This window comes from Triturus cristatus, chromosome 2_1, assembly GCF_964204655.1.
Source record: "Triturus cristatus chromosome 2_1, aTriCri1.1, whole genome shotgun sequence".
Taxonomy (NCBI): domain Eukaryota; kingdom Metazoa; phylum Chordata; class Amphibia; order Caudata; family Salamandridae; genus Triturus; species Triturus cristatus.
In genome coordinates this window covers 429,364,446-429,389,844 of record NC_140581.1, presented here as the reverse complement: position 1 = coordinate 429,389,844, position 25,399 = coordinate 429,364,446, and the positions used below count along the sequence as shown (strand labels likewise).

The following is a 25,399-nucleotide window of genomic DNA, read 5'->3' as shown; positions in this document are numbered from 1 at the left end:
GTTGGATCTTGTTTTTAGTAACTTCATAGTCAAAATCTCAGTAGCAATTATTTAGAGAGACGATTTCCTTGTTAGTTTCAAGATTGCTTTGGATGATCAAAGCAGCTTATACTCAAGCAATATCCGACAAGCAACCCAGGCCCAGAAGAAGGTAACAAAAACTAAACTCAGGGCAGTATCTAGGCCACCAGACATTGCAAAAGAGGGGAGAATGGATACTGCCAAATGGTTTTACGACTGTGCTGAAACAGGCCTTAACCAATATCATCCCTCTTAAACTGGGCAGAACTCTCCCCAGGCTAGGTAGGATAAAGAAGATCTCAGAAAGCATAAGCCAAATTGCAAAAGGTTTAAAAGAGCATGGATACACTCTAAGGCCAAGGCACCAAAGTGCAATTAGTAGTTATCACAAACTACTTTAAATGACAAGGATAAAGTTCCTGGCAGAGAGGGTTTTCGAGAGTTCATCCTCCACAGCATTTATGATGATTTTGGATACCAGGCTACTCAATACTTCATTCCATCATCCAGTGGGACTCTAAAAACTCCTACAGTCTTGGTTTCTTTACTCAGTTTTTCAATTTCAAAAATCTTTATTCAGATTAAAAATCAATAAAAGATGCATACAATAAAAACACTACAGTAATACATTTGAAAATTAAAAAGTCTAATATTGGATACAGTACAATAGTTACTAAAAAAAAGGTTGATACCCTTTTGGTCTCAAGCAAGCATCATAGGGAGATACAACAGCACTTAGTCGGGGAATTGTCCTTTCTCGACTTAGGATACAATAGAAGAAATTAGCTCATAAACTAAATTTTGCCTTCCTTATTTTTATGGCTGGGGATATAAATGAGGAAACTGCTAAACATAATTCCACTGTATCAAGCTTGTCACAGACAGTAAGGTTGCCAGCAGGGTTGCCAAGTAGAGGGGGAGTGAGTAAGTTGCCCGCAACCAGCTAGCTTCCCCCCTCCTTCCTTCCTGACTCCTTGGTAAACCACACGGCCCCCCATAGATCATCCATAGGCAAAAGAGGCTATTCAAGGAGGAAACCAAAACAACTAAACAAGCAAATAACAAGGTGGATTGTTTGGAGCAACAGCTCTGTTCAGGACAAGGAGCGGACAAGGAGCGGACCCTAGGGTCTATTTAACTTGGTTAATAGTTTTGCCCTTGCGAATCCAGTTGACCTGACCTGACGTATTATACAATACACACACCTAATTAGAAACCTTCACCTTGTGTAGGCTGAGTGTAAGTCTGATCTGGGTATCCTTGGCCCCGCTCTTAACGGGTCAAGCATTGCAACAATGGGGAGGCGCAGGGTAGTGGCTGGACCCATAAGTAAAGAACCTACATCTAGTGGTTGCACCATGGACGCTTTCCTGCAGTGTGCAGCAGAGGTCCTGGATAAGGAGATTGAGTTGGTTGCCAGACGTTTATCTCGTTCCACTTCCCATCGTCTAGCACTGACAACCTTGATAACCCAGACAATCTCACATGTTGGCTCCACTACCCGGTCACAGTCCCCCCCGGAAGATCGGAATGATCTCATGCCACCCCAGGTGGGTGTCATTGTTCCCCTCTCCCCGACAGTCATTACCCGGCGCAGTGTGCCCACCTTAGCTCCAGCTCCAGTTCCCAGGGCAGGCTTGGGCAAGCATCCTGGGATTGACTTGAGTGTACGAGGTGCAAAGATAAAGTGCCCCGCGGTAGGGGGGCCCTGTAAACGTAGTAAGAAAACTGGTCCGCAGTCAACCCTTGTAGTATATGCAGCATCAGCCCTTTTGGATGCGCTCTCATTAGAAACGCTGCAAGCAGCACTTCTATCAGCACTTGACATTAAACTGGATCCTATCTTACATAGCCTTGCCGCACTGGAATAGAATCTCAGTGATTTATCAACCTCTCTGCATTGGGACAGCGCCACTTCTGCCACAAATCTTCCTCACACATGACCCATGACTTTGTCTGCTGCTCCCAGTCCAGTGGCAGTGGCATCGGGGCGGGAGACCCAGTGGTGCCAATTGTCGCACACCAGCCCATCTTTGAGAAAGCATCTTCAACAACACTCACTAGGACCACGAACGAGCCTCAGGCTTGTTTAACCACTCGTAGGGGGGTAACACCCTGAATTCAACCTATCTCCAGCTTCGCCAACCCCAGAGAGTTAATGTAGGTGGTTTGCATCATCATGATGATGGGAGAGGCAGGTCTGATGTCTTACCACCCTCCCTGAACATTGGCTCTGTTCACCTTCCGCCCGAATGCACACCGCTTGTCGTAGTGTTGGCCAACAAAACCGCGCCTCAAATCCGGGGCCAAGGAAAACGTTTTTCAGTTAAAGAACAAGGCGGTGCACTGGCTCAATTTCAACATTGCCCTTGGCCCAAGGGTGGAAAATCATATCCTCATGGTGCTTCAGACACAGTGGGTTGGTAGCACGACCAAACTTTGGCAGGGGGACTGTATCATTGTCAAGTTTAACAACACTACCATTTTGATCACATCCTTAGATCAGTAGCAGAGTCTGAGTATAGGTCTTGGAATTCTGCAATCCTGGCATTACCATTGGGCTATTTTTATCAACCCAGATCTTTTCATCCTGGATCCCAACAAGAGCGGCCTACCGAGGGAGCTTGTGGGGGCCACATAGAGGGGCTGTAGGGCTAAGCACCGCAAACAGGTTTGCCCCTTTGAGCACGCTGGATGATTGTGACTGACACCTCGTGGGTCCTCAGGGAATCATCGTACCCCCATAACAGAACCAGAGTGATTATGGAGGGTGCAAGTTTCTTTCTTAGAATATTGCGGGGCTGGCAAGTAAGATCGATAATCCAGGATGGCTGGCCCTTGTGAAAAGCTTTGACGTGATATGTCTACAGGAAACTTAGGCTCCTAAGAATAACTTCCACCTGGATGGCTATAAAACTCTTTGACCCAGCAACACCGTCCATGTCAGGGAGAGCCAAGGAGGGACTTGCTACCTTCGTCTCGCTGGCTGTCCTTGACATCTCAGTGTCTGTACTCCATGTTTTACCCAATGTACATGTAATGTTGCTCTCTAGCAGCAAGAGTAGACTTCTCTTGATAAATTTTTACAATGCGGGAGTAATACACAAGGGGGAGGGTAATATAAAGCAGTTGGGGGTCAATATTACGGGGTGGCACCTTGAAAGGCCTGACCTGTCATCACATCTTCTTAACTGGGGACTTCAGACATCCATATGTGTGGGGGCATTAGACAAGGAGGAGTGGAAGCCATGGGCTGTGCCCAACAATCTGGTCTGCACATGGAACACAACCCTCAGGGCATGGAGCTTAACTTAATCTTACTTGAACTTGATTTAACATCTGTCATGAACAAGTTGCCTCCGGGTAAAACAGATATTACTCCCACCTTCATCGGTAGAGGTAGTGAGATCTTTATAGACTTCACCTTTGTATCCACTCCTTTCTTTTCCCTGGTCACAGATTTCTTTGTTCAGTCAAGTTAATTCAGCGATCATAATCCCACTTGTGTAGCAACAGGATGGGCCTGAGTACATAGACATACTGAGGTGGGTGGGGGGGTGTCCCTCTCAAAGTGGCGGAGGCGGGGAAGAGTTTAAAATGGGGACGTATAGCACCAGAGTCTTTTCAATTCAGTCTGTTCCCAGGCTTCTAGGAAACTGAGACAGGCCTTAAGCAACAGGCCAGAGACATGGTGGTGGTTAAAGTGCTGCGTAGAGCATTTAAGCAAAAACCAAAGGAAATGATGGACGGAGTGTTGAACATTGCAAGCACTCACCCCCAGTCAACTGATCTGGGTTTAATCCATCACCGTTCTTTAGACCACTCTGCCACCCCAGTTCAGACATGGCCATATGCAAATCAGTCTGACCCTGTGCCTCATGGGAACAGTCCATCCCGAACTGCCAAGCCATGTCTTCCCTGGACCGGAAACAAGCTTCCTAGGACCGGTTTCTGGCATTTCAGCCGTCTTCAGCCAGGCTTGCTTGAATCCAGTGGCAAAGTGAGCAAGGGACTCACGTCTGAGCATACCCTGCCAACTTATGGCGAACAAAGCAAAAACCAAAGGAAATGATGGACGGAGTGTTGAACATTGCAAGCACTCACCCCCAGTCAACTGATCTGGGTTTAATCCATCATCGTTCTTTAGCCCAATCTGCCACCCCAGTTCAGACATGGCCATAAGCAAATCAGTCTGACCCTGTGCCTCATGGGAACAGTCCAGCCCGAACTGCCAAGCCATGTCTTCCCTGGACCGGAAACAAGCTTCCTAGGACCGGTTTCTGGCATTTCAGCCTTCTTCAGCCAGGCTTGCTTGAATCCAGTGGCAAAGTGAGCAAGGGACTCACGTCTGAGCATACCCTGCCAACTTATGGCGAACAAAGCAAAAACCAAAGGAAATGATGGACGGAGTGTTGAACATTGCAAGCACTCACCCCCAGTCAACTAATCTGGGTTTAATCCATCACCTTTCTTTAGCCCACTCTGCCACCCCAGTTCAGACATGGCCATATGCAAATCAGTCTGACCCTGTGCCTCATGGGAACAGTCCAGCCCGAACTGCCAAGCCATGTCTTCCCTGGACCGGAAACAAGCTTCCTAGGACCGGTTTCTGGCATTTCAGCCGTCTTCAGCCAGGCTTGCTTGAATCCAGTGGCAAAGTGAGCAAGGGACTCACGTCTGAGCATACCCTGCCAACTTATGGCGAACAAAGCAAAAACCAAAGGAAATGATGGACGGAGTGTTGAACATTGCAAGCACTCACCCCCAGTCAACTGAACTGAGCATTTAAGGCCACACTAACAACTCGTAAAGCCTCGCTGAAGGAGGAGGCCTGGTCTGATCTAGTGGAGGCAAGCACAATGCGCAATAGCTCTAAGTTTTGGGCCCTCATTAATATCCAATTTTTTTCAGAAGAGAACGTCAAATTATTGGACACCCACATCACGGAGGATGATTGGGTCCACCACTTTGAGAGTACCTTTCAAACAAAGTCCATGCTATCTGAAGGGGAGGAAAGCATGGAAGGCAAGGCGGATCTCATGTTTTCCACCCAAGAAGTAAGAGCTGGTATATTAGGTCTAACCAAAAAAAAGGCCCCAGGGTCAGATGGGATTCCTCCTGACCTTTATATTGCCCAGATAGACTTTTGGGCGCCTGTCCTTACCGCTGTTCTTAATGCTGCAGTGCGGGTCGGCCGCCCAGACTCCTTAGCTTTATCGACCATAGTGCCGGTATTTAAAAAGGCGACAGGGACAGTACCTCATGTTACAGGCCCATTTCTCTCCTAGACCCTGTGGTGAAGGTGATGGGTTGTATAATTTTTAACAGGTTGGTAACTTGGGCGGACGAAAGCAACTTTTTATCTGAAATACAATATTGTTTTCGCCCTGGCCTGTCTACTGTAGAGCAGTGTTTGAACTTATATCTTGTTTTGAATAAGTAAACTGTTGCTCGTTCATGTCCGATATATTTAGCCTTCATGGACCAGTCCTCAGCCTTTGACTGTGTGAACAGGTCCAAGTTATGGCAGCTGATGATATCCATTGGCATTTATAAAAACATCATTAGGTTCTTGAGGGACCTTCACTGAGATTCTAGGGCGGTTTTCCACTATTCTAAGGACCTGAAAGTGTCTCGTCAGTTTAACATCAGGAGGGGTGTGTGTCAGGGGTGCATTCGTGCACCCTTCCTTTTTAATTTATACATCAACTCCCTAGAAAAGGCCCTCCTAGTAACCAAAGCTGACAGTCCCCAGGTAGGCAAGCGTAGCCTGCCAGTACTTATATATATATGAGGATGACGCAGTCCTCCTGGCGAGGACTGCAAGGGGCTTACAACTTCTCCTAAACTCTTTCGCCTTTTTTATGGAGGAGCTGGAACTGTCGGTGAATCACTCTAAATCATATATCATGCAGGTGGGCCCAGGAAAGGTAAGCAGCCCATCTTCAAACTAGGGAGTTCTTTAATACCCAAGACAAATGTTTTTTCCTATCTGGGAGTATTGTTTGACGACTCACTGAGCTGGAGACCCCTGCTTAACCGAAAGAAAGGGGACCTAGTGAAAGATTCAGCTGCTGTTTTTAACTTTGCCAGCAGAGTGGAAGGGAAGGCAATAGGGGCCATGCTGAAGATCTAACAAGCGAAATGTATCTCAAAGGTCAGTTATGGGAGCGAGAGATGGGGCTATATCGCGCTTGGGGCTCTGTAGAGCACCGAAAACTCATTTTTGCGAAGAGCTCTTTCTGTCCTGCAAGGCACCCCATCTTATGTTGTGCATGAGGAATTGGGGCTGTCTTATCTCTCTTACGACTTGGCTTTTTGACCTCTGGCCTTGTGGTTTAAGAAATGGGCCAAGCAAGAGAGCATACTTAGTAAAGACGTCCTACGGGACAGTCTTTCTCTTGATCACTTTTCACGTATTTGATGGCTCCGGTATATAAAAGTTGGCCTTGCCAGTCTAGGAAGAGTTGATCTCTTTACGAATCCTGAGGGAATTGGTAAAAGGGACCTCACTTGGGCCAAGGAGTATTTTTTAAGAATGCGACATAGTGAATGAGAAGGAAACGAGCTGTGTAAGCCCAGTGTGCGCAAGTATGTCGTACTGATAACTGTGCCTATAACGGAGCCTTATCTTCTAGGGCTAAAAAGCATACACAATAGTTTTCTTTTAACGAGGTTCCAGCTTGACCTTTTCCACTACTTATTGGCATACCCTGATGGTTCTCACAGAGGTCAGTGCCTCATGCCCTGTGGCTGCGATGGAGAACCTCCTCAGGACATGATGCACTTTTTAATATTCTGCACTTTTTATGCTGTTCCCAGAAGGTTATTTATTATCCCCATCTTTAAAAAAAATGGGCTTTAGGAGGGTGAGACCAGCTTTTATTGTCTTACAGCTTCTTTCTAGTGATACCATTTTGTACACTCTTAATTTTTTACTATTCACCATCAGACAAAGGACAAGTTGTAAATAATATCTCTTATGTAACTTATGCATTTTACATATGTATAGCTCATTTAGATTTTATAACATTTGTCAACTTATAGTCTGATCTATAGTATAACGTAGGCCGTATGACTTTTATGGTTTTATCCTTAAAGCCGAATAAAGTTTGATTGATTGATTGATTGATTGATTGATTGATTGATTGGTATCAAGCTTGCACAAAAAGTTAAAAGCAGCCTCGTGGTAAAACAAACCATGTGCTTTACTAAACGGTTTTAAAAAGTGCTTCCTAACATTCTGGTAAAATTTACAGAACAATTGCACAGATAAACCATCACAAGGGCATTTGGGTACGTTCTCTTTCCATACCCCACATTTGGAAATGCCTTAAAAAAAATGTGCGATAACTAGCCGAGGCCTTGTGAGGTCGATTCTGTAAATTTGGGTGCCCGATTGTGTGGGTCCAGCGAGATATCTCAGGACTGATGGTTTGACATTCTCGCTGAGTTCTCTCCTAGCCATGCTATGTGTTAGAAGAAGTGACTTCAATTCCTTTTTCCTATAGCATAATATGCTGGCTGGGTCATCTATACTAATATTTGGTTCTATGTCATTTAAGAGATTTTTTACGTGAGCCAGCCAGAAAATATTATCTCTGTGGTCAAGGGCCAGATAGTCTTTAATTACTGCTTTTGTAAATTTGGTTCCAGCCATACTCCAAATACTATGCCAGGTGAGGAGTGCGCTGATGTTAATGGTATCTTCAATATAGCTAGAACAATGTAGGTGGAGGTAGATCGTGGTACTGCTAAGAGCCTACACAAAAAGTTGTTCTCTGACACCTTTCAATAGCTTACCATCTGCCATACCCCATATGACGGCCCCATAGGTGGCATTACTAATTAGGCCCGGGCAAATTTTGCAGAGTTCTGCTACGCATAACTCCGCAAAGTAACCCAAAAACTCTGCCGCACTAAACGTAGTTCCACAAGCAGAGGAGTGCTTTGGGTCACACCGTTCGTGCTGATATTTAGCGGGTGTTTGTCGTGCGAACTGCACCATGCACAGCGCAAGAGGGCGTTGCTTCTTTCTGCTGCTCGAGTAGCTGTTCAACTCAAGCGGCAGCTTCATCAACATGAACGGAACGTTTCTCAACACGAGCGCTAGCGGCCATCCATGACTGCTGTGTAGGGAAGTAGACTAGAGTACGATTTTTATCACTCACGTTCGCCAACTTTATGTTGGTAAGCACGAGCGAGGAAAAAACTCTGCTACACATCACGGAGCTGAGTTTTTGGGAACTCCATGCACTCCATGGAGGGTTGCACTTATATAGGTGTAATATCTCTCGAACAGGCTTGTTACCAATTTTCACATCAAACCTGAAAATTGCTTCCTTAGAGCACAGATATTTCATTTTGGCAATTTTCACATATGGATCCCTAATTTTTCCAGTCCCACATGCCATTACAAACACCTTTGCTAGATTCAGTTTCATATCTTTGCCCTCCATATATGTGACAAAACCTGTAATTAGGTGTTGTAGTAAGCCATTAGCATTTTGTGATATTAGTACCGCATCGTCAGCATAAAGGAAAATTGGGGTAGGGCAATCGCCTATTTTAGGGGGATCGACTGTCAGTTGTTGTAGGTATTTATCTACCCCCTTTATGTAGAGGGAGAACAGGAACGGTGCAAGAATGCACCCTTGCCGAATGCCTCGCCTGACTGTGAAACCTTCTCAGTTGATTCCATTGCGCACCTGGGACGTAAAGTGACTATACAACTGGGACAGAAAGGAAAATAAGTCAGTGGGGGCACCCAGGAGTTCTAAAGTCTTCCATAGCTTAACATGATTAATGAGATCAAAAGCGCTACTTAAGTCGGTGAAGCATAGATTGATTTGGCCTTTTTTGTAGTAGTATATTCGCTTATAAGCAAGTTCTTTACTCAAATCACTGTAGAAAAAGTTCATGTTTCCCTCTTTTCATTATGGATCTCCTGATGATCCGTGCCCTGCACTTGTGCACTCCTCTTTGTTTGCCTTTTTTTGATCCTTTACTGGGAGTAAAGTTCAATCTTTCTCTTAATAGTGCAAAAGTTTCCATGATGTGGAAACATGCTCATGTGCAGCCTGCCACAAAGAAGCCCAGCACTGATCCATCTGTCCAGTTCAATTTCCGGCCCATCTTGCTGCTGACCTAACGGGCCAAATTACTGCAGAAAAAATTTGCACACAGCTAACCCAATATTTTGTAGTCTACAACATCCTGGCTCAATCCGTGTTTACAGCAGGGCAAGGCAAGGAGACCACATTTCTGGCAGTAACTGATATATTTTGGACCAATGTGGTGGAGGGCCGGTCTGATGCCCTCATTCATCTGAACCTATCAGCAGCCTTTGATATGATTTCACACCCGATTCTGATCAAAAGTCTACAGAAAACAGGCATGCACTCATGGGACTTGGCCTGGTGTGCTGACATTCTCGCGCAGAGATGAGTCTGCCTCCATTTAAGTCAAAGACCACCTTATATTGTGTGGGGGACCACAGGGATCTTCATGGGGCCCCACTTTATTTAATATATACATGGCACCCGTGGCCTGGATTGTCAGAGAATATGGCTTTAAATTACAGTTATTTTACTGATATCATATGCAGGTGAAGCTGAACGTATGGTATCAATTGCAGAGGACCAGGGCGCATCCAGGATGAATTCCTGCAAGTGCCTTCAAGCAGTGGCATGCTGGATGCAACAGAATTGTCTCTAGCTTAATGGAGACAAAACAGAGGTTGTCATTTTTGGCAGGGCCTGCTAGGTGTCCCCCCTGCCTCAAGAAAAGATGCTAGGAACCTAGATGTTCTACTAGATGACACTCAGGATGAGGAACCAAGTGGTAGGGGTTTGTGAGGCACACTTACTTTGATGTCCTGTGTATGCTTAAAAAGATGTTTTACTGTATTCCGCTACATTGCCCAGATAATTATGCAGCCCTTATAACCAGTCACCTAGATTATGGCAAATGCCCTGCATGTCACCATAAGTGACTCATTGCTGGCACGCTGCAAGCAGTGCTGGAGGCGGCCGCTGGACCGATTTGGCAATTTCTTCTTACATCAGCTACGGAGCTGCTCCTAAGATATCGCCATTGGCTGCCCATAAAAAAGAGAGGGATAAATAAACTCCTCCGCCATGTGGATAGAGCCATGCCCAGTGGGGGCACAGCATACCTTAGAGAGATGGTCTCCTTCTATCAGCCAGGCTTAGATCGTTTGATATGGCCCTGGTGAAACCCGCATTAAATTCCCAGGGCACGAAGTGGCGCTGGTCTATTTCGTACCTGGCGCAAGAAGATGGACCAAATTTCCTTCTCCCATTCGATCCTGCAAGAATCTAATATCTTTCAGATAATTGCTTAACATCTAGTAATTCTAGCTGGTCGGGATCCCAATTTGCAGCTTTTTTGGACTGACGAACTAATAATTCTTAGCGCCTGGATACTCCTTCAGGAGTGAGCTGTTGCGCTATAGAAATGTAAATAACATAACAATTAAGTAATGTGGAAAGACCTAAGAGATAGTTTGATCCTTCAGGGGATAATTGAAGTATTTTGGGCAGGGGTAAATTTTAAAACCCACATGCCGTAAACATTGTAAACTATGGGAGCAATGATAGTGCTTGTGAAGTACTTGTGAGCAGTGTGGGATGTTCCCAAGTGAAATCTCTGCAGACCACTAGAGCGAGTACAGTTCTTTGACACCCAAGTGCCCAATGGGGCTGCCCTTGATCCCAGATTTGCTTGTTTTTCTTTTAGGAGCATGTATTTTTATTTTGAAGTTAGGATCAGTGAGTTCGGTGCATATCTAAACACATGTATTTCCTTTCTCAGGTTATGGGAGATGAAAGCTACACCTGTTACGATTTAGGACTGACTGAGATTCCCGGAAGCCTCCCAACCAGTCTGAAAATTCTGGACTTCAGTTTCAATGCTCTTTTTGCCATTTACCCATCTACTTTCAGCAGATTTCAGAGTCTGCGACACTTAGACTTAACGAGGTACAGTAGCCCATGATTTCACATTCTTATCATTTTTTAATATTTGACAGAGGCCTTTGTATATTAGCCAGGCCAGGTTAAGATGTAATGTAATGTCAAATTTTTATTACACCTAATACTTAATTACTGTGTTCCTGTCTGCACTTCTATCACCTTGGATTACAAAAATGACATACTGTTTTTGTTCTGACTAGAAACTTGATAATGACCATGTACTTTTATATGGTACTGTTATGAACCCAAATGTACCCCAGTATAGGGCTAGGTAGTTACACAACCTTTTACCTACATTTGTCCTACCATTGTTCTACATAACGGGTTTGGTGCGGACCTTTTACCTAGTTAGGTGCTGCAAAAATGTTGTGTGGTTTTCTCCAAAAACTAACCTAATTTATTATGCATGAGGATTCTCAGTATCACAGCAGGATTACCATCTTCTGCATAATAAATCTCTATAAGGGTCCTCACTATCTTCATCCTTGGCCGACATGCCCACAGTACCAGGACACATCTAGGTAGAACCCCTGAGAGTACCTTTTGGGTAAATAAGCACCACATCTTCACTGGGCAAACCAGAGGAGAAAGACTTCCATGCTGACACGCTGACATGAGATGCTGAGGTCCCTGCACACAGACACTCAAGCCAGCAGTGGTCTGACATCCCTTGCGGGGTGTCCATCTCAAGACCAAGACAGGGTCCTACGCTCTCTCACATCAGGTAATGGGCTTGGCTCTATCCTAGGGGGATTTTTGGCTATACACCTACATACATGCTAGGTACATTTAGGTACATGCAGTTAGGGTTAGCATCGTAGGAGTACACATTATTATTGTCATGTATCTATATGCCTGCATATATCCATTGTTTTAGCACTATGGTAGAATTCTAACTTTTATTTACTCTGTTGGTGTTAGTAATCGTAGATATCTGTTTTTGTCTAATGGTCGTTGCAGCACATGTATTTTACACTAGAATGACACTGGTTCAATAAATGCTTATTGAAAACATCCCCACTGTTGTTTCGGTGTATCTCTCCGAGACAAAGTGAGTATGAGTGACTGAGCAAAAAGTACTGTTCTGTTTCCACGATCCCTAATGGATCAGGGTTGTCATGTTCGATAGTTGCCAGAAACTATTCGCTCCTTGGTAAGATTGTAGGGCTTTTCAGTGCAGCAAATAGCAGGTATTATCCATGTTAATCGTACTTAAATTTCCAACATCCGAAGGATGAAAGGCTGAGTCAGCATGGCGGGAATTTTACATTATACCCTGCATTATCATAGCTGATATCAGGGGTGAGTTTGGATTCACCTAGCCATTTCGTAATTCATTGAGTGATCTCACTGTAACAAAATGATTAATTGAAAGGTTTGAGGTTACATTTCATGCGGCATTACAACTAAACACTTCAAGGGTTACATTTCCCAATCGTTAGTATATGCTGAGGGACACATTTCATTCAACTGTTCACATGAGGTTGCAAAGTTCTGCTCCAGCACCTTCTTAAAACACTCACATCAGAACACTTTCTAGGTCAATGCTTTGAAAATCTTTTAGAACCACAACCAAAATTTTAGAATCTCAAACTTTCGCAACGCACCTAGGTTTAATGGAGATGAGGTAGGATGGTTTTTTAATGTAATAACAGCAATTGTTTGTAAATGTCACAACTTTGACTGCCCTTCAAAATCAGACTGTTTTCAAGCTACTGATCTGCCCATAAAAGTGGTGTTGTAATACAGACAGGTTGGGCTTCATAAATTATTTCAAATGATCAAGATTTTTATCCCAGAATAAGCTCAGCCACCACGCCAAACTCATCAGGTCCTCCAATGGATCTTGTCCTGTGCTGAATGGGAGCAGAATACCCAGGGGATTAACAATTATCATATGAGGACCTGGAATAAGATATTTGTTAGCATTCATTACTAAATAGATTTTCTTGGACTAAATCTATCTTCAGATCAGCAAACGTGAAACAGATAAATTGGCCACAACAAAACAAATGAATGAAACAGAATCAGCAGAGTAGTATATCCTAGATGCGATCTTTATAGAGTTTAAGTAATTTGCATACCAATCTGATTTCATAAGCATTAACAAAAAGTTGAATTTTGATTTGGAAATGAGTTATCTTCCTCAGCCGAGGAAGATAGAATCATAAGACTTGAGTCTTCAGAAAACAAATGTCCCTCATTCTAACCATATATTTGAAAGTTCGGTAATCGACAAATGTCCAGTTCCAGTTCATGAACAGGTTTGTCTGCCCCTGTCCGTACTGCAGCGTTAATGCCACAGCTGTTGTCAGAAACCTTCCAGACGGAAAGATTCCACTACGCAAGCATGCCAGCCAGCAGCAAACCGCAGTAATTTGTCACAGTTTGCGTTTGTTTCTGGAAGTCTAGATCATCAGTATCTGTACCGCAAGGTGGGCTGAAAAGGGGGACAAGATAGGAACCGCCCCTGTCCATACTTTGGGCAATTAAGTGGGCTCCACAATAAGTGCCACACACCCACGAGTAGCATTTAATTTATCAGCCCTGGGCATATGTTATACCACTTCACTAGGGTAAATTAAAGATGGCAATCGGGTATAAGCCAATTTTACCATGTTTAAGTGTGTGAACACTAGCACTTTGGCACCGATTAGTGATACAGAGGCCTAAAGCGGAAAAGACCAAATCTAGAAAAAATAAGACGGTTGAAGGCAAAATGTTTGAGGGTGACCCTGAAGAGAGGGTCAAGTCCAACAGAGATCTTCTAAAATTGAACCTATCAGTGGGCGTGTCCAAGATGGCAACAAAGTGAGAGCTCTTGCTTCCCTTCCATTCCTGGCCTAAATGATCACGGTCCCCTACTGTTATCTTCTGCACAAGTCAGACCAAAATAAGTCAGCAGGGGGTGGAGGGAACAAGTGCTACCACAAGGAATCACTCCTTATAGCCTACTTCGTCAAGAGCCAAGCATTCTGATCTCTAGATTGATGTATGGTGGGAAAAAATAACTGCCACAATCTGGAGTAAAGGCCGCATGAGGAACCCGTAAGCTCTCTGGGCACATTGCAGAGGTACTCTACGTAATGAAGGTGCGTGCAGGTTCCTTAGCCTCTCTAACCCTCCTGTAATGCTACTGGTGCTGGGCACAGTATGCAATTAGTGCCATCACAGAGCAGCACAGGTGGTGAGCATGGGTACCATGGTGGCCCATTTAAGTGCGGATTGTCAAACGGGCACCCCAGTGGGTTTGGCCCATAATTAAGCCCAGGGTCAGACATGAACATACCACAACTGCAGTGAGATCATACCCCAAATACCACAACAAGCAGATGACGTCCTGGAGGCTAGTTTAGTCTTGAATACACGCTTTGTAATTTTTGGTATACATGTATAAATTCAACCAACCACAAGCTTCGAGTTTAGTAGTGTGGGCTGCACATAGGAGAGCTACGTACAGGCAGTAGGAGAGCTGCTAGTAGCCCACGAGCTACTCATTGGAGAAGCCTACACTAGGGAGTCGCATTATCAACCTAGGCTCCATTTATGCACCTAATGACAATCAGGAGAAATTGTTTACCCAGGTTATGGCATCACAAGTCTTTGAAGTCTTGATTAGAGAGGACTTAAGTATGGCAATAGGCACAACCATAGACCACTCAATACAATGAGTGGCCCAAACAGGAGGCTAATAATGGATGAGGAGCTTGCAGTTAGTGGATATCTGGTGGGCAATAAATCTCACACAATAGAATTACACATATTTCTCTGCCACATATCAACCCTATGCCAGGTTGGACCACTTCACTGGCACAACACACAGAGGGGCTTCAACACAAAACACCAGCATTGAAACCTCTGTTCCCTTAGAAAACTCACCTATCATGATTAAGCTATGGGATCCCCATGCTAGCATTCCCTTACACACATGGCGATTGAGTGATACTCTATTGAAAGATTACACCGTCATTGAACAAATGAAACAAATAATTGCAGAAGATATACATGCCTATGACGGCCCTGACACAGGGATTGTGGTTTTGTGGGATGACCTAAAAGCAGTGATAAGTGTAAGTGGGGAACTGATTTCAGAAGCGACACAATATAACAAGGAGAGGTGGGACACTAGGTGTGAGCTGGAGGATAGGTGAGAGAGTTAGAGGATGAACATAAGAAGTCTGGTGCTCGTACAGTATGGCAGCAACTGAATGAAAGCTTTAGATATATATTGAGCGGAATACACCCTTTTGTGTTAAAAACAGCATAATTACAAAACAGCTAATACAGCTGGAAAATTATTAGGATGCAGGTTTCGGGCGCTTTGATGTGGATTTATGTACCTTAGAACCCCTTCAGGTGGACATTACTCAATCTTATTTATCAGATATAACTATGCAGTCCCTCGACGCAGCACACTACATCTCTTGAGACGGAGCTCCCCTTGGCGGAGGCTGCCTAAGAGATCACTAGGCTATAACTTAGGAAAGTTTCAGGCCCTGACGGCTTTACTGGAACATTCTAAAAGAAATTTTTACCACTTCTGGCCACTGGTTTAACACACCTGTACAATGCCTTTGCTACCACTGACTTTTTAACACAAGCGATGCCTGGGACAGTTTATCACTTTCATTCTCAAACCGAGCAAAGATCCTGCGCGATGTGCGTCACACTGCTCTACATCCCTGCTGAATATCAATGTGGACATGTTCGATTTAGGCCATATAAGCAGGGATTAGTGGACCCAATGCAAACAGGCTTCACCCTACAAACAGGATGTAGTGACAACACCAAGTGTATATCCCACCAAATTGAAATAGCAAGGTGTACTCAGGAACCTATTTTCCTGCTCTTCATCGACGGCAAAAAAGACGTTTGACTGGGTTCGTTGGCCCTTCTTAATGAGAATGCTGGTTTAGCTTGCTCTGGGCCCAAGATCAGGGACGGACTGGCTGTAGCGGGCACCAGGCATTTCCCGGGTGGGCCGGAGGGATGGGGCCCAGTTTTGTGCCCGTGGGGGTCGGTTTTGTCACTGAGTGCTAGTTTTGCAGCAGTGCTGCAATATCGGCCCCCTGTAACAAAAGCGGGAGCGGTGCCTCTTGCTAGCACACCCCACCTACCCCGCTCCCAGGGCAGTGGAGCAGCAATCTGCCAGGGCTGGTTGCTGTTCCCAGTCCGGCCCTGCCCAAGATTCAAAGTATGAGTACTGAATGGTTATTCTGACCCAGTGGTTAGAGTTCTAGTTAACAGTATTCCGTCACACTCGTTCAGCATGAGATGATGAACAAGGCAGGGAGGCCCTTTGGCCCTACTCCTTTTCGCCTGTATATGGAGCCATTGCTGGAAAGAGTGAGATTCAATCCCCTTTATTATACAGTTATTCTATTATTACTACGTTAGTTTCTTTGTTATGTTGCAATGGGTTTCTTCTATGAGGCCAGAACCGTGTCTGTCTTTTTTAACTAAGTGAATTCTCGTTTTTCAAGTTAAAATCGTCATCATGAGGCAGAGGCAGCTGAAGATTTCTCGGTGGTAAATGGGCAGCCTCCGCTGGTCCTGCTCGTTCTATTTAATGGGCCTGGAAAAACCCAAGCAGCCCCCACTTTTACCTCCTCTGCAGAGAGCAACCGCAGGGCCCTTATGGACGAATACACACCTAAGGTGCAAACTCCAGATCACAACATCTCCTTCACCTTTGGGGTTTGGGAATGGAGACTGTCTCATCCTAGGATGTCGAAGCATCGTTTGCCCAAAGCTGCTCAGAGCTTGATTGTGTCTACTGACGTCACCGGGGTTCCCCTCTTCGACCACACTCCTCATTGTCCGACGCGATGTCATGCACGCGCAGCAATGCTTGGCTTAGGCAGGGATGTGCCATGTCATTTTTTGCAATGTGTCTTTGGCCAATTCCTCCTGAAACACCAGTGCTGTATTTTGCCTGCATGCCAAAAAGTCAAAAGCAGTCTTCCTTGTGGTAGAAGTCTGTTCTGTGTTTGCAAATGGATAATAACGTTCGTTTGTGATATTAGAGTAGCCTTTGAACTATATGGGCATAAAGTATTACTGGTCCCTTGTGCCGTCATTTAAAGTCATTTATGATGTCACAAATAGCCTGCCATAACGCTAGTAAGTGAAGGTTTTATTGCAGTCTCGTGTCTGAATATCGAATGAAACAAAAATAATATGTCTCTTTTACTCGCTTTTCATTCTTGTATTTTTATTTACAGATGCTTGATTAGCTGGATTTATGAAGGCGCATTTGAAAATAATCCAGATGTGGACACACTCCTATTAATTGGAAATCCACTGATGTATGTGGCAGAAACAGCCTTTGATGGCCCTGTCGCGCTCAAGCATCTCTTCCTAACTCAGACCGGCTTGAGTAACTTAACTTTTATTCCAATGCATAACTTGAATAGGCTGGAAAGTTTACATCTTGGACGTAATCATATGACTTCAATCAAATTGCCCACTGGCTTTTCTGGGAAAAGATTGCAATATTTGGATTTTCAGTTAAACAACATACACAGCATATCGGCAACCGATGTAGATAACCTGGAACAAGCAACTAATATAAGCTTAATTCTAAAAGGAAATGATATCAAACACATTGAACCTAGATCTTTCAACTTAGACAACTTTTACACCCTGGACTTTGCGGGATGTGCCAGGTGGGTTGAGATTTCGGTGATTTTGGTAGGGTTAATGGGTGTAAATGCCCATATTCTTAGAATTGGCACCTTCTTGGATGTTGATTACACTTTCCCTATAGCTCCTCACATGCTGCAAGCTATCTGCAACATCACTACAGCTGAGGTCAATGTACAGAACATGTACTTCTCTGATCTTTCCAGCTCCACATTCCAGTGCTTGAACAAAATACAAAAACTGGATCTGACTGGCACCTCCCTCAAGTACCTACCTTCTGGAATCAGTAACAACAGTCTGTTGACTGAATTAATCCTCGACCAGAACTACTTTGAAGGTATGTGTGACATCAAGTTGGCCAGCTTCCCTTTGCTCACTCATCTTTCAATCAAGGGGAACCTGGAATCCCTGCAGTTAGGCTCTGGCTGCTTCAAAGAGCTTGCAAACCTACAGCACTTGGACCTAAGCCTCAGTGGCATTGGGTCATCGGATTGTTGCCGTGCACAGTTCAAGGGGCTGGTTAGTCTGAAATATCTAAATTTAAGCTACAATGACATGCACACAGTCCAAAACTTAGCGTTCCAGGACAATGTGAACTTGGAGTTCCTCGATTTTACTCATACCCATCTTCAAGTTAATGGCTCACAAAGACCTTTCCGCAACCTGGAGCACTTACGCATGCTGAATCTGTCCAGCAGCCACACTGAGACCAGCAACAGGGATCTACTGAAAGGCCTGAAGAACCTGCTCATTCTTAACCTCAAGGGGAACGCATTTCCTTCTGGCATCATTCACAGCGATAACCTCCTACAGCAGGTTCCTAATTTAGAAGTTTTAATCTTATCTGAATGTAAGCTAATCGCAATAGACAAAGAAGCATTCTATACTTTGACAAAGTTAAAGTATGTTTTCCTGAATCATAACAGGTTAAGCATATTCAGCACCAATGCATTTTACGACCTCAGACAAATTGTCCTCAACTTTGCAGAAAATGATATTAAAATTATACCACAAAAGATGGTAAATAACTTATCTGGTCACAGCATCATTGATTTAAGTTACAATCCACTGGATTGTTCTTGCGCCAACATCGAGTTTCTTACCTGGTTCCATAACAACGTGGAAAAAATGGAAAACCTGGAAGAGACCTGTTGCAGCACCCCTAATGCGCTCACAGGAATGAGGCTGGATACGGTGAGGGTGTCCTGTGGGGTGCCTGCTGTAGTGATTGTTTCAATAGTTATTCTACTGCTACTGCTCATCGCAGCCTCAACATTTACAATACTATACTGTCTAAAGAGACGGTACCAATCCATATAAGATGTCCTGGCATTTGAGACTAAAGGGAATAACTTTACAAATCTAATTCCAATTTGCAAACCATATTAGAATTGCGCCTTATAATGCATTTAAACTGCTGCTGAAATGTTTTCATATTAGAAAATGACACACAAGAAAGATGTGCTCGCCTTATAACGTGAAAGAATTTTGAATTTCATTAATAATGTCACACAGAAATCTAGTAGCTACTCACATGTAGAAGAATTTGCTTATTCAAATATTTGTGCAGACAACGCTTGACATTTTTTTTGTACTAAGATATCATTCTTAAATGTACCTCTTTAGTAGGCTCTTGCTCAAAGCTTAATAGACTTAAGACATTTTGCATAGTACCAGCATCTAGCTAAAGAATGTGCAGACTTGATATCTCTGTTTCTTTATCTTCATCAAACCATGTTAAGTCATGTGTATAACAATAAGCTTTGCTGTAATGCATAATGAATAGACTGATAGAATGAATCATAATGAAAATATATTTTATGTATGCTAGAAAAATGTTGATACATTTGTTTTGTGCATTTGACTAAGTCTATTGTTTTCACAGTAGAACACTGAATGCAGCTTTAGCTTAGGTAAGAAGGTTCTCATGAGAACTTTCCTCCGTGTTACCAGAGTACGATACATTGTTTTACTATACACCGGCATGAATGTTTACCGTGGCAATCGAGGAGAGACTCATAGGAAGTTGATGACACCATCGAATGAGCGGTTTCCATTGGTCAAAATATAGAATTATTCTCACAGTTGCTTTATTATTATGTGCTTTTATATTAATGAGTGTTCCTGAGGAGTTAGCAGTCATTCGTCATTCTTCCCTTACTTGATTGTTGCCGAGAGCTACTGCTAAAGGTGACTATATCTATTTTTTCTTCTCCCTCCGATCAATGCTACTGCAACAATCAGTTGCCTATCACTGGTATTCAGACAGTTGCTACTGCAACTGCGGGGAACTCGTCTGAGTTTCCAGAACAACTATCTATGGGAAGTTCTCTTTATGCTACGAAATCTTGTTTTTTTCCTAGAGGGACTCTTTATGGGTTTCTGTACATAGGGTAGATCAGGCTCTTAGCTAGTTTAGTGATATTCGCCGTTTACGAACACTCTCTATTTGATTTATGCTCTCACTAATCAATCTTTTCTTGATATTTCTGTAATTTGGAATAATCTGAATAAAGATGACAATCATACTAATCCTTTAAGATAAAAAAAGATTTTGAAAACTCTATCAACCTCTCATCATTGACTGAATATTACGAATTTGACAGTTGATGACATATGCATGATTTGAATATCTCGTTAAAGCTCCATTCGCACTATGGTGGCAAAGGTCTGTCGACATGTCGGATGCCATCAGGATTTTCAAAGGACAACAATCTGTAAGTTGGGGTGTCCAGTCTTAAGTGACCCTTTAGAAACCTCCTAGGAAACATTTCCCACAAAACTATCATGTAATAGTTGTTAAAAAATATTTTTGAAGATTTTGTGTGGTAGGTTCTCGAAATGTAAGACAGACTTAGGGCCTGACACGATCTTGGTGGACAGGGTTACTCCATCACAAACATGACGGAATTTGGCAGATGGGATATCCGTCACATTTGTGATGGAGTATCCCATTTGCCAAGATCATAATCAGGCCCTAAGTGTCCTGTACAAATTAAGCATGCACAGAAATCTACCTATCTCTGAAGAGACCTCTGGGCTGTGTCCTGAACTATACTTATGTCAAGTAATTTATATAGGGCTTTTTAAGGAAGAGTGGGACCACTTTTCTATTTGGGAACAAAGGGAACATAAACAGGTGCATGTATACAGGATAAGATGACTGGAATATCTCTTGCAAACCACATTTTATGAGATTTTATAAAACAAAATACAGGTGAACAATTGTTCGGGTAAACATGTCAATCAGTATTTAAATCTGAATGTGGGAAGGTCGATTATTAAGTTTGCCTAGAGGGCACAGTGTGGGGTGAGAAGGTGTTAGGTTGTCTTGTAAAAAAAGAGCAGGGGTGCAGTATCAAGGACACTAGCATAAGGCCAATTCACAAAGGTATTTTGGAGTATCTAAATTAATACTGCTGCAGTACTCTTTGTGAATTGGCCTCAGAACATCTCAAATGAGAATATTCATGTAAAGTTACTGCAGATAGAAAGGACTGTGCACTCTTTTCACTTTTTCTAATAGGGAATCAGTCATTTCATGGCCGATTCACAGCAGCAGGTAAGAGTAGGTGCATAAGTACTCCTGTATTACCTTTGTACAAGATGTGCTTTTAATATCACTCTTACGTACTTTAAATTTATTGAAGAGCAAGAAATAAAATCATATGAACAGAGTTTAAGGAGTTAAAGAGCCTTGGCTTTAAAAATGGCTGCTAAACAAGTTGAAAGTCTTCTCAGAAGCCAATATCTATATCAAATAAAGAGAAGAGATTCCTTATATGTTCTAATGATGTAAAGATTGGTGTACAGGTAAAGAACGTTTTGAACCCAAGCAAGTGGACTTCTGTACTGATTCACAAGAGCCAGGGAAAGGACACATATTGTTCACAATACTATCAAATCATACATTTAAATCAAGTATGTAGGGAAGCTCAATTTACACACAAATATTTTTCCTTGGCATTTCTCAGGATAAAGAGATGTGACAACATGAAATTATGTTAATGCATTTTTGTTTTCCTTTAAAAACTTTTTGCCTAGGTCTCTAATACCTATTTATGAGATCTTCATGCAAACCTGACTAATGGTCACAGTTTAAACTTAGTCTGTATGAGAAGAACATGTAACATAAATTGATTTCCAAGAAACAGTATACATTTCATAAATAAAAGTGGATTTCAGAAAAATATAATGAATACGCATCATCAATAGAGCAATACTAGAGAAAAATATATTTAGGCCAGAAACAAAACAGATGCCTGCTATGGACTGAGAACACGGCACTCTATTCCATCAGAAATCCACTAGAAATGCTCTTTTCTCCACTTAATGATGGAAAGGAAAACCCTATTCTTCATATCACAGCACATAACCACATGGATGCTCAGCCAGTAGAAGAGGAACCTCAGTCAATCAAACTTTTTCACAACCATGTGCACAGATATAACAAGACCATTGCTCCACAAGAGTTACAACAAATGGTGTTGAATGGAATTGATGCAGTCGTTTATTGATACTAGCTACGCTGCTATGTTCTGCAGGTCCTGGAGTTAGGAGATTTGATATTTGAAAATAAATGCATACAACCCATTCTAGCAGTAAAGATCTGAGTTTATCATTGCTACTGTTAGCAAGCCTCTTTTGTGTTCAGATAGCAGTGGGAAAACTTTGAGGAGATTGGTCTAGTGATGGATGCCTTAGGTTAGTGTGATGTTGGGGGTTCCAATATAAAGAGTTAAGGTGTAGACGTTCTGGAACATGAGTGAAGGTATTAAGAGTAAATGGATTTGTAGCACTGTTTGGGAAACAGGGTTGATAAAGAGAGGCATATTTGGATGATAGCAGCAAATAGCGTGATGAAGGACAATCCAATATATTCTAACAGATTTACACTGAGGGTTAATAGCTGTTTATGCAAATTCCCTGCCTGACAAGCACTGAACACTTTGCCAACATTCTCATTCAAATTCAGTAGTAAATGACTGACCGTCGTCTCAGATAATCCATCTTAAAACAGATGGCCTGATTTAGAGTTTGGCGGACAGGCACCCTGTCACTAGAAAAGTGACAGGTATCCACCTTATTACAACTGCCATAACATACAATGCACTTGTAACAAGGCAAATGGGATGTTTGCGATGGGGTAACTCATCCACCAAACCTTTAAATTAGGCCTTATGTTTCTCCTGATTTCCACTCCAAATTGCTCTGTGCTCGAAAGAGACAGTGTCAATGTACTTACGTTGGTAGCCTGCAGCCTGCCCATTGTTGAATGCTTTAAATTTCTAGGCCTTATCCTGAACAAGAACCTGATTCTACAAGCGCACATCAATTCTCGTGCAAAAGCGGCACACTACCAACCTAGAGTCCTGTAGGGAATGACAGCTTTATTTTCTGTAGATTCCAATCAAGTGAATCAGTCCTTATTGGATTATAAAAACATTATAATTTGTAAATTTAACCTGCCTCCTCCCAAAGCTGCCCTGAGTAAAGCTGTCTGGCTTATCACTTCTATGAGAAAATAGGATCACACCACTACAAGTTTCTCCATTCTAAAATGGCTCCTCATCAAAGCAAGAAGGGCCTTCAAACGGGCATACATTATTCACAAATGGGATTCACTCTGGAACACCAGCCTAGCTTACCAATAAACTGGTCATCTTGGATGGTCAACTATACCTTTGAAAATCTAAGGGTCATCTTCTTGAAATTGCATTCTTTAGGAAGAAAAAACACTAAAGCAGTACTTTTTCAGGAGTGCACTAAGGTCTGGAACCCTATCCCACCACGTTTAAGTAAGAACTGAAACCTTTACTATTCCAACATCACTTCTACTTTGCTGTCCTGAATTGTTTGGAAATAATTGAATTAAAGTCTCAAGTATTATATTTGTGACTATGCCTATTTGAGCAATTGTTTGTTTTGTTCTTTATCATTTTTTTAATTCTATACATTGCTATGTAATGTTGAACTTTTATATCACATTGTTAGTACTATTTCTCTTGCACTTGCTCTCTCACCGTTAAATTTTTACTCTAGAGACAATTTGCTAATAAACAAAGAAACAAGTAAAAAATAAATACAATCTCAAAGGGTGAATGTGAGGGGAAATCTATCGGTTGTTTGTAGGCTGTTAACAGGAGCTGTAAATCTCAACATTTGGCATGTGAGCAACTTTGGAAAAATGTCTCTGTGGTATGATCACTTGGGAAACTAATCTGTTTGCTCGCAATACAACTGGTTCACCTTCCTTTATCAGCCAACTCCCCTAACATCAATTCCACAAAAATATTATTTAACATATAAAATAAGCAATGTCATTATTTACAGAGCCAGTAATCCAACATCTGAACAGACCTCTACAGTGTTTTACTACTATTCATACTGAAAGTAACAAAAACTTTCTGCTGATTCACATGTGAACATCATATCATTTTCATAATCACCATTTGGGGAAGACAATTTTGACAGGAATTGAATGAAGATGTCACATTTTAAAACACACAGAAGTAAATTTGCCTCATGGGTGCTCAGTACATTGAACACACCTACAAACACATTAAAAGAATTCTGTTTTCAATCTTGCTTGACAAAACCTAACAACTTTGGAATATATTTTGAAAAAGACTATGATATTGTAATTAAAGTGATTGAGGAAAATAAATTAAATGTATGTTTGATATTTCCAGAACTGGATCTCATTGTCAATGATATTAAAGCATTCTTTTGTTACTTTTTCAATTTTATTTGTTACCCAGAGTAGTCCAAATTACAGATAATTCAGAAATAAATGACAATCGGACATACAAATTCAAATAAAATATAAATAAATGCCATTTATAAACTTGTGATAAGAACACCGTAGAAAAAACACATTTCACCATTATTTAGAATAATGTAAGTGCCATCTGTTACTAAAAGGGAACTTGTTTGAGCCATTCCTCTAGACTGCCTTACGATAGATTGGAGCCTTATTAATACTAAAATACTTACAAGCCGCTGGCTAGCAGACTAGTGGGGCAGTCAGTATTGTTTATCCAGTTCATAATTGGCAACCAGATTTTTTCCTCAACTTCCTGGCCTGCCTGCCCCTGCATGCATATAGAGCAGCCTCTTGATTGTATATCTCCAACAGCCATGTTAGCCATATCTGAAACTTGGGGGGCTCTGGGTCCTTCTATCTGGCGGCAATTATCATCCTGGCAACAGCTACACAAACAAATACAAAAAAATACATCTGGGTAGTGTCCAGGCCACTGCAGCTATCGTAGCCCAAAACCATCAAAGAGGGGCTCAAGTTGATCCTGCGCCCAAACAGACCTTCCCAAAAGCACACCAGCCCATTCCGCAGAGGAATTAATCTGACCTAGTTGTAAAACATGTGTACTATTGTGGCCGGTCCTCCCCACACCTTGGACACTTCTGTTCTCTTGCCCTAATCAAACAGATTGGCAGGGGTAAAATACAGATTAAATAAAGTTTTATAGGGCTGCGCCTTCAAACTTGTTGATAAAAGAATCTTTGCGGTTAGTGCCATGGCCAGATCTAAATCAGCATCGGCATTACCTAGCATCCTTGCCCAATTAGCCTCCATTTTGTCTAGATCATCCACAAGCTCTCAAGCAATACACTATATATGTTTTTTTATCATGCTGCTAATCCTGACAATTGCCTCTACTAAAGGTAGTTTATCTAGAGATATAGCCAACCTGAAAGTGGTGAGAAATCCTCTG

General features: G+C 42.5%; 1 protein-coding gene across 1 annotated transcript in view; it reads left to right on the top strand.

Annotated features, from left to right (window-relative positions):
* Positions 1–20,229, top strand: part of CD180 (CD180 molecule) — a 92,934-nt gene extending 72,705 nt beyond the window's left edge. Inside the window, exons 2-3 of the mRNA XM_085640735.1 lie at positions 10,858–11,024; positions 17,243–20,229. Coding sequence (XP_085496861.1) covers positions 10,858–11,024; positions 17,243–18,983 — 1,908 coding nt within the window. The 3' untranslated portion in view covers positions 18,984–20,229. The remainder of the gene's footprint in view (positions 1–10,857; positions 11,025–17,242) is intronic.
* Positions 20,230–25,399: the final 5,170 nt, after the last annotated feature.